The sequence below is a fragment of the Arachis ipaensis genome, chromosome B05 (assembly GCF_000816755.2).
Source record: "Arachis ipaensis cultivar K30076 chromosome B05, Araip1.1, whole genome shotgun sequence".
Taxonomy (NCBI): domain Eukaryota; kingdom Viridiplantae; phylum Streptophyta; class Magnoliopsida; order Fabales; family Fabaceae; genus Arachis; species Arachis ipaensis.
The window spans coordinates 121,235,511-121,245,687 of record NC_029789.2 but is presented as its reverse complement, the minus strand read 5'-3'; the positions used below and the strand labels follow the sequence as shown (position 1 = coordinate 121,245,687).

The 10,177-nt window shown below is 35.2% G+C and overlaps 2 protein-coding genes across 3 annotated transcripts in view; one reads left to right on the top strand and one right to left on the bottom strand.

The window, feature by feature from the left end:
* LOC107643956 (mannose-1-phosphate guanyltransferase alpha) overlaps positions 1-4,455 on the top strand; it is a gene marked incomplete in the record, with an annotated part of 6,731 nt that extends 2,276 nt beyond the window's left edge. Inside the window, 11 exon segments of the mRNA XM_016347714.2 lie at positions 117-177; positions 255-301; positions 423-515; positions 628-718; positions 1,749-1,797; positions 2,027-2,143; positions 2,233-2,380; positions 3,452-3,544; positions 3,633-3,701; positions 3,894-3,936; positions 4,154-4,455. Coding sequence (XP_016203200.1) covers positions 117-177; positions 255-301; positions 423-515; positions 628-718; positions 1,749-1,797; positions 2,027-2,143; positions 2,233-2,380; positions 3,452-3,544; positions 3,633-3,701; positions 3,894-3,936; positions 4,154-4,254 — 912 coding nt within the window.
* LOC107643954 (protein KINESIN LIGHT CHAIN-RELATED 3) lies at positions 5,303-9,412 on the bottom strand. Of its 2 annotated transcripts, XM_016347713.2 has the most exons (3): positions 9,039-9,412; positions 6,279-8,393; positions 5,303-5,845 (listed from the first exon to the last, which is right to left on the bottom strand). In XM_016347713.2, the coding sequence occupies exons 2-3, from the start codon at positions 8,336-8,338 to the stop codon at positions 5,632-5,634; spliced, it is 2,274 nt and encodes a 757-aa protein (XP_016203199.1). In that variant the 5' UTR covers positions 8,339-8,393; positions 9,039-9,412; the 3' UTR covers positions 5,303-5,631. The 2 variants fall into 2 exon arrangements, with proteins under 2 accessions (XP_016203199.1, XP_020980027.1); XM_021124368.1 differs by lacking the exon at positions 9,039-9,412 and having other exon boundaries at positions 6,279-9,027.

The following is a 10,177-nucleotide window of genomic DNA, read 5'->3' as shown; positions in this document are numbered from 1 at the left end:
AGACAGTCCGGTTAGAAACACATCTCCTACGACCTATTTTACATTATTTTGCTGGTTAACTTTATAAATGCTTTATGTCGAAGTTCTAACAGATGGACTGCATTTTTGTATTGCAGTCACATATCTTCCTCCTAAATTGTGACGTCTGCTGCAGTTTCCCGTTAGCATCCATGCTTGGTTAGTATGTGGTTATTAAGACAGTAGTTCTCCAGAGGTTCGACACTACTGACCTCTTTCTTTATTGTCTTTTGTAGAAGCACATATAAAGTATGGTGGTATGGGGACAATGTTGGTAATCAAGGTCGGTGCTTGAAACTATATTGCATACATATCCACGTCTATTTAAAGGAATGCAGATGCTTGTTTAATGCGAAACTATTTTTTACATTTTCCTTCTGTGGTTATATGGATTTCATGTGTAGGTTTCGGCTGAATTAGCCAGCGAGTTTGGGGAGTTGGTTGCGGATCCAACAACTAATGAATTGCTGCATTATACTGAGAAGCCTGAGACTTTTGTTAGTATTCAGTTTGGCTCGTATCTCTTTATTTTATATGAAAATAAAAATCCAATGCTGTAGCGTGCTTCTGACTATGCCTAGTGTAGACTAACCATTTTACAATATGCAGGTTAGTGACTTAATAAATTGTGGAGTCTATATTTTCACGCCCGATATTTTTTCTGCCATCCAAGATGTATCCACAAATCGAGAAGGCAGAGGTTGGTCTCTTTCTGTCAAAGTTTTGAAGGCCTCGATTTTAAAAGTGTCGTGTTCCATGATTTAGTTCCCTAATCAACAATATTTAAACAATAAATACCACATAGAACAAGCATGGTTTCTTTTATGGCTGGTTCACATCTTCAAAAGCACCACACAAACAAACATGTGTGCAGTCAAAATGATGCATCTTGTCCCCTGGTTTTCCTCATACAATACTTTCTTTTACAATATATTATTACAGGTCTCAAAATTGTTTACATTTTATTTTTTCCTTTATTATTTCTTTTATAGCTTTTGTCTTTGCTGAGAAAAATTAGGACTAAATTAGTTACCATGTCCAACCTTTCAAATTCCAAACATCCATATCAATTATACTCCTTTGCTCTTCCAAATTCCAAACATCCATATCAATTATACTCCTTGGCTCTTCGTTAGAGTATTGGCCTATATATTGCAAAATGGGAACGTCCTTATTTTTTCAATTTATGTAAAAAAAAAGGGGGGATAGTTAGCCTATGTGCCACATTTATCAAGACATGTACACAAATGTCTTATCAATTAGATATTTATATTGGATTTCCTGTTTGAAGGTAAAGGGCAAAATGGGAGAAAGAAAACTATTTGGAAACAAATAGAAGGACTTACCCTTAGCTGATTTTGTAATGAAGTCCTTTCTATTATTCATGTAAGAAAAAATATGGTATATTTTGATATGACACGATGGATGTCTGCATAGTAAAGCATTCTAACAATTAGACTTTCAAGGAAGGTCTATTTGTACTCGTTCTTTCAAACTCTTCTGCACTATATTTGATGCATGCATAACATTGAATTCGATGTGTCTATAACAAGCAAGTTTGAGAACAAGAATATCTGAATGCTTTCCTTTGATTTTCCCCCTCTTGCTCTGTCTGCTAGACTGCTAGTTAACTTTGTGCTCTGTGTAATTTGGCACCAGTGAAACTTTATTTTTCGTTATTTATTATTTCTTAAAAATTTCAGCTATTTCCTTTTGTTTTGACACTGCAGCCAATCTACGTCGTGTCTCCAGCTTTGAAGCACTCCAATATGCCACAAGGTTGATTAAACCCCCCTACTTTTTCTTTGTTTTGGTGTGTAGCAAATTCGAGGCAATTTTTTCAATGGCACTAATTGCTTATAAATATTTGACTCCATTGTTCATTCTTGATAATTCAGTGAAAAACCAGATGCAGCAGATTGATTCCCAAAACTTTTTTATTGCACATATTTCTTCCTTTGTAAAACTGCAATATCTTCAAGGGTTTTGAAATATGTTTTTCCTTCAGGAGTATTCCTCCAGATTTTGTAAGACTGGATCAAGATATATTGTCACCCCTAGCTGGAAAGAAGCAACTATATACATATGAGACAAATGATTTCTGGGAGCAAATCAAAACTCCAGGGTAGGCTTGTGCACTATCTTCATATTACTCTAAGCTTAAATTGTGGAATTTTTGGGATTTCACTCAGTGTGTATACATGGCATCAACAGAATATCCCTGAAATGCTCAGAGTTGTATCTTGCACAATATCGGCATACTTCACCTCATCTTTTGTCCAGTGGAGATGGTACAAGAAGTGCGACCATTGTTGGTGATGTATATATTCATCCATCTGCGAAAGTTCATCCATCTGCAAAGGTAGTCCCATTCTTGCCTGTATAAGATCATAAATCCTTTCCATTTTTAGACAAAAATAATAAGATTGAGGTAATACATTAATACATTTTCTGCTATATTCACTAAAGACCTGCTAAATGCCGAGGGATTAACCAGCTCTCCGCATTTTTGTTGAGATATGTTCCTATTATACGTAGGGTGTGTTTGCGAGTTTCGAGGTACTAGAAATCAGGATATAATCATATCATATCATATCATATCAAAGAGTATCAAATATTTCTCTCAGGAATCAGGATTAGCATTGATATTTATCATCATTCTCTTAGTAGTATCAGGGTTTTACTATTGTTATAAATAGATGCTAGTATTACTATCAGATAAGACACATCACATAGAGTAATATATTCTTTTACTAGGGATGAAAAGGTAAATTAAATTAAATCTCATAAAACCCCCCAATCTGGGAGAACTTGAAAATTGGGAGTTGGAAGGGTTTGGAGGGTTAACAAAATTTTCCAAAACCCTCGCCCTCCTAATAATAAAACTCGTGAACGAGGTTTAACCCTGCAAAGCCTTTCCCTCCCCTCCAAAATCAAACTTGTGAACACCCCCTTATTGTTTTCTATGGATATAACCAGTTATTATAGCTTCTACATTGAGAATTCAAGGTGTATCTTTTATCATAATGGGACATGTTCCTAAATCTGAAATGCAAAAATGCTTACCTAGAGTATATGATATTTCCAAATACTATGAGTGAATATATTATGCTAAAGCTCTTCTTGAGTCCATACTATTTACTATTCTCTGGTGTCTTGCCAGGAAAGGGTCTGAGAATTTTCAAAGGTTGTTCTTTGCTTTCAACAAATATTAGTACAAGGTTGTCCTTTTTGCTTTTCTTAGGTGTGTTCTCCTTAGATCTATTTCTTTGGTTGATTGACATGCCTTGTTATATGGCACAGTCTATTATTACCTACATGCTTTCTATTTCTTTGAGAATACCTTACCCTCTTTCCATTCATTCTTTTCTTTCTCATGATAGATTCCTTGTTCTGTAAAAAGAACTGTAAACTAATTTTGTTTATTCAGCAGATTGGTCCCAATGCTTCTATCTCGGCAAATGTTCGTGTGGGTGCTGGTGCCAGGTTAATCAACTGTATCATCTTGGATGATGTTGAAATTAAGGTACGGAACTGAATGCCTAAGATGTGTCTTCTTTACTACCTATAAACATTATGTATGTGTTATTTTTATTTTTTTATTCTCTTGACAGGAAAATGCAGTAGTTATAAATTCTATTGTTGGATGGAAGTCATCAATTGGAAGATGGTCACGAGCGCAGGCAAGTTCTGTGCATTTCTAATAGTATTGATAAAGTGGATAAAGCTATAATAGAGACAATTGGAATATAAAGGAAAATTTTCAACAATCAAAATTTCCATTACATTCGCAATTTAAATTGCCAATTAAAAAACTTATATACCATCCATTCAAGCTTTCTGTGGCTGACTTATAGTGGAATTGAGTGGTTCAGGCTGAAGGTGACTACAATAAAAAGCTTGGTATAACCATTCTAGGTACACTTCACTGCTCACTTAATTGCTTATTCCCTTAGTTTTGTTTTATTGGTTATTTTGATTTTGTAATGTATCAATGTATCTGGATACAATCTTGTTTCTGGGTAAACTGATACAAAAGTTACCAAATTTTTATCACTAGTTCTCAAATTTTATGTTTGTTGCATTCTCAGTACTACTAACCTTCTCTTTGTTCTTCCCTTCAATAATAATTTAGGAGAAGCTGTGACAGTGGAAGATGAGGTGGTGGTGGTTAACAGCATTGTTCTTCCCAATAAGACTCTTAATGTCAGTGTACAAGAAGAAATCATCTTATAATCCAGAGAGAAAGTTTATGTATAATGGACCACTAAGAAATGCTCCATTTGAAATATCATATCCTACTAGAGGCTCCTGGAATTTTTGGCTTATATATTTGAAAATTTGGCTGAGCAGGTAACAATGTAATATATTATAAAAGAAAACTGAGTGTTATAATTTTTGTTAATCTTGGGTATGCTTGTTAGTCCTATTGGCTGATATGTTTGTTGTTTGAATGAGATGGTTTTTATCACTGATTCCGTAAAAAAAATTATCATAGTAAAAGTTGTATTTCAGTTCAAAGGGAGAGGGAGAGAAAGCAAAAGTTTACTGTAAATTTCATACTATAAGTTCATTTCTCTGGCTTCCCCTTCAAGCTTCAAAACAAAATGTTGTCCTTGACTAATAGAAGATTACATAGAACCTCAACAAAATGTTTGGTAAGGACCATTTCCACTTTACTTAGTTAGGCTTTGTTTGTGAGTTTGGAGGGAAAGAAAGGGGAGAAAGTAATGAGTTTCCTTCTCATGTTTGGAGTATAAAAGCTGATTATAAAGGAGATGAGGTTTCGACATTCGTGCTAAGTGAGGTTTTGACAAATGCATGAAAACAAAACTCAGCTTTGAAAGAGAAAAAAGCTTCTATAGGAAAATGAACATGTAAATTACATAACACTGAAACGTGTATAAAATTATATGGTGCCCATGCTGAATGTTGCAGCTTAAATTCCTATGGTGCAAGACACTTAGGAATTTCACTGTGTAAAACTTTGCTTTAGAAGAATGTTATTACACTTAAAGGATAGGATACTACTGGAGAACAATTCTGCCTCAATATGAAAGAAAATTTTGTTACCAACTTCAATCTTAATAGAAGTTTTTAAGAATGACAATCAAATTAGTCATTAGCAAAATAAACAGATAAATAACCTTTAATATATTAAAAAAGTAAACTAAGTCTTAATTTTCCTATAAAATAATGTAATTAACTAATTGAGAAACGTTTAAAATTTTATACAAAAAGTTTTATAACCCAAATTTTAATGTTGTAGAATATAGTACAAAAATTGTCAATTGTAGCCATAGCGGCAATGAATGTAGACTTGTAGAGTCTCAATCAAACAAGAGTCTTCCACTCTTCCGTCATTATTTAACAGAGGACGGGGAAAACACAAAAATATTGTATACACAAATTTTGGGCATACCCCGTATACACTTTTACTTACATCATATGATACAAATATAACATCTGGATATAAATTATTACATTCTCCAACTTTTCCATTTTTCCTCATCAATTATGAACACTATGCAATCATTCAAATTACCTAATATACTAAACACTACTTTGGCATAAGAGCTCTTGAAAAGTTATATTGATCAGTTTCAACGACCCTCAGGCGTTGATGACAAGGTTGTTTACAGAAGGAGGAGGATTGGCCTCAAGAAGAGTCTCAAGTGACCTGGCTTTTGTGCTGCGAACTCTACCTGCTTCCTTCAATAGCTCATTCAACCTTCTCTTCTCTTCGTCGACATCGGGGTTCGCTGTGCCGAGTTTTTCCTCCCTCATACCAACAACATATTCCAGAAGCTGAATTGCATCCTCCAGCCTGAAACAAAATATCAAACCTCTTAAGGAGAATGGAAGAATTATATCACCCCAGTCGTGGAAAGTGCAAAACTATTAAAGCCGTAAACAATTCATTTACTCCCAAAATACCCTTTTGAGGGTATGGTGTTAATATAGGGAGATATAGCTTGTGGTGTTTGTTTCATTTTTGTTTGTTTTTTCACTTGAACTATGCTCCACATTGTTGTTTTTCAATGATTTTCATAAACATATCTAATCAGCATCCAAATAGACATGCCAAGTGTTATAATTTAACCATTAACTTCAAAAGAAAATGTTGCCACCAAAGATATAGAAAAATGTGACTATGACGAAAAAGTGCAAACTACCGCACCGAAAATGCAGTCGAGTGCAATATAATTGCAGACTGGAGATAATAGCGTCAACAAAATTCACAATCAAAAGGCGATTACCTGCCAACTGCATCATAGGTTCCAGCAAGATTACTATATACCCCAAGAGTGTCAGGATGATATGGTCCATACTCATGCTCCAAAACATCCTTTGCTTCTTCAAATAAAGTTGTAGCCTCGCTTAAGGCGTACCGCTGCACACAAGCAAGTCCCATTTGATTAAGGACAATACCGAAGAATGCTGATCTCTTCTCTCCAATAGCACGGAACTTGGAGATAGCATTCTTAAAAGTACTGTAAGACTCGGCATAGTTCCCCATCATGTAGTGCATTACCCCAATTTGAGCTTCAATCCCTGCAATTGTACTTTGTTGACCGGGGGTGTCATTGTATATCTCCAGTGCCTTCCTCAGTAGCTTGAGTGCCTGCTCGGGCTCATTCATCGACTCATAGATAGTTGAAACATTTGTAAAACCACTAGCAATCTCCTCTGGAGGAACTCCAGCCATTGGATTCTCGTATATCTTGAGTGCACTCTCACAATATGATTTTGATTCCCTTAACTTTCCTGTCCTGTTGTACAAATCTGCCAAGCGCACAAAGACTGTTCCCACAGCTGGATGATTCTCTCCTTTGTAGGTCTTGAAAATTGTTAACGCTTTTTGATAAGAACAAATAGCCTCGTCGTATCGTGACAAGGATAAGTATGTGTCTCCAATACTGCAGTCAACAGCTGCTACATCTACTTCTTGGCCATTTGCTGCCATTGCCATGCTGGCTAAAACAAGATGCTCAAGAGCCGCTTCGTGGTTTCCCTTTGTTTCACATATAAGGGCCATGAGCCGCCTATCAGCAGCCTCTTCAAGAGATGGGGCCAAACTATTTGCTTTATGAATGTCAAGAGCCATTTGGCATAGCCTTTCAGCTTCATCAAATTGCACTGCTTGCACATTAGCTTCCGCCACATACCGACAAGTTTCACCAACTCTTGGGTCTGTTTCCCCAAGAACCTGTCTCTGGATTTCAAAACCTGTTGTGTAACACATAATTGAATTTTCAAGCTGACCCAGCATAGCATAGGTGTCACCTAGCTGCATGTAACCGGCAAATTTAGCAAGAGCATGCTCTTGACCTTCGTCGATAACAGGAATCTCAATTGAGCGCTCAAGCATTGGAATTGCCTCATTATATTGACCCAAGTTGCAGTATATTGCTGCCGTAACATGTAAACACATAACCAGCTCCAAACTAGGTTTCTCATCACTGAAATTCTCGAACAGTCTCAGTGCTTGTAGAGCTAATTCAAGAGCTTTCTGTGGATTATCCCCAGACAAAATCAGATTTCTTGCTTGTTTCAGCAATATTGGTGCCCTCTCTGGATTAACCAGCACCGACTGAGCTGAATCAGATCGGCTATTCGAAACCAACTTTTTCAGTGGAGAATTGTTCGCTTTCTTCACCCCAGTAACTCCTCTAACTGGTTTAGGGCTAGCAGGAGGTTTGGTGGCAGGTTTGGCAGGAGATTTTGCAGGAGACTTTGCAGGAGATTTTGCCATACTTTTTCCCTTGGGTCTTGATTTTTGTGAAGCTTCGGCGCCCAATGGCGGGTTTGATGTTTTGACTGATTTTTCTGAAGAAACAGAACTTGTGGTTGCAGATTGGATCTCAGGATTCACATCCAATTTCTTATCATTGGATACACTACTGGCCCTAGAAGACATTTCACCACTAGAATTACCTCGCTGCCTCTTTTCCTTTTCCACTTCCTCTTCCACTTCCTCCTCCATTATCTCCACTTCCCTCATCCTTCCACCAACTAAATGGTGCAACTCCGAATCAATTCTAGACTCATCGGCATCAGATCCAAAACTTCGTCTTGATGGTGACTGATCCGAACTCTGCATGTCACAAACATTTTCATAAAGCTGCTCGATCGAGGGCTCAACCTCAACCACCCGATCAGCCGGATGATGCTGACTGGAACTTTCATGTCTTGGAGGACTTCGGGAACTCCTTGGAGACTTGACAGAAGTCAAGTTTTCCTTTGAGGGTGACTGATTCCCATTCATCTCATTAGTCTCCCCATCTTCATGAACTCCATTCGTAACAATTCCCGGCATCTTTAATTCTCTCTAGAACTAAAACTCACTGAACAACCTATACAAAACAAACAATCTACAAAGAAAAAATAAAACTATTTGCCATTTAACATTCTCAACAGATCAAATAAAGAGGAAGAAATCCAAAAGGAGATCCAAGTCCTCCTAAAGATATTTGACAATCATGATAAGCAATAAAGGAAAAAAAAGGAGATGCAACCGACAATATTAACAAGCTAGCAATAAATTCATGCCTTTTTACCATTCAAATATTATAGAAAAACACAGAAAATAAAACATAGTTACTAATCCAACTTCAACTTTTACACAAAACTCAAGCCGAAAAAAATAAAAAATGTACGAGTTAAAACCTTCATCTTAAGCCGCTTTCAATTTCCATCCTTTCAGAGATAATCACACAACTGCTATGGAACTTGGATCTCAGACAAGCTCAATTAACACAAACACATAAATCAAAAAGCAGTTAACCTTATCACAAAAGAAAAAAAATAAAAAAAAAATTTATCATGGCACAAGAATGAAGTCAAACGAGCACGAGGAACCTAATTGAACAAAAACCAAATAAGTTAAATGAAATTAACGTGTCTCTTTTCTTTTTTATTTTTTCTTTTTCTTCCTTGTTCGGTTTCAGAGGCATGAAAATTAAGCAAAACAAATAGAAACAAACTTTTAAACAGAAAAGAAATGAAAGCATAAATACCTTAAGCAGAGGAATTGTCTCTTGCAGAGAGACAAAGATTTCAGTATATATTTATATAGAAAATGAAGAAGAAACTCAAAGACCCTTGTTGGTGAGATTTATGTGCGTATATAATGTGACAAATGAATGAAACAGAGGTACCAGAATGGTAATGGAGGAGGTGAGGGGCAAAATCGAGAATATAGGGATAAATTAGTAGTAAGTAACGATATTGTTTTTAAGGATATGAAAAAAGTTAAAAATAGAAAAGGGGGAAGTAGAGGAATTTAAAGAAGAATGAGAAAAGGGATTGTGATTGGAGAAATGGAATGAAGTAAGAGAAAAAGGAGGGAAGAAAGAAGAAGATGAAGGAAGAGGACTTCTCCGCTAACCGTGCTTACCGTGATGTGTTCGGTGTGTTTGTAAAAAAGTGTTGTTTTCTTTGCTTGTCAATTTTACATTTCGCATTCTGCCACGTGCATTTCAGCAGCTTTCTTTTCTTTGTTCATATTGGGATCATACTTGTGCCGGCCTTTCAAAATAGGACATTAATACTACTACTTTTTATAAGTAAAAAGTTTAAAAAAATTACTTTTAAAAATTTTTTAAATGGATTAGAGTAAATTTATTTAAAGTAAAAATTTTGAAAGTCTTTTCTTCAATAAATAAATTAAATATCAAGGTTCTAAAAATGGAGGTATATAGGTTTAATTGATTCAACCGAATTTCGATAAAATAAAATACAAAATAATAAATAATTACACAAAAGTACAAGCGTTCTCGTATAAATCCAAAAATCATATTAATACTTGATTGATAATCTTGCCCCATATTTAAGAATTAATTAAACATAAGTCTAATAAGATTGAATTATTGACCATAAGTTAATACCATAATAACAAAGCAATGATATCATAAGTTCATAACATAATACCAGCAATAACAAATCAATAGAAATTTAACAATTCCAAAAATAATTATACTACAAACAATTACAAAATGCAATTAGAAAATTACACGAGTAAAATTTTAAAATGATTTTTGAAATTAGTTGAGTGTACTGAAATAGTTTTTAGATTCTAATAACAGCAAAGACGTCTATAAAATTAAAATAAATTCTACCCAATTTTTTTTTAAAATAAGAGATAATTTACCTTTTA

Coding starts and splice junctions, on each gene's coding strand:
- LOC107643954 (XM_016347713.2), bottom strand. CDS start 8,338: ATGCCGGGAATTGTTACGAATGGAGTTCATGAAGATGGGGAGACTAAT. Junction 5,846..6,278: donor ACCTATGATGCAGTTGGCAG/GTAATCGCCTTT, acceptor ATTTTGTTTCAG/GCTGGAGGATGCAATTCAGC.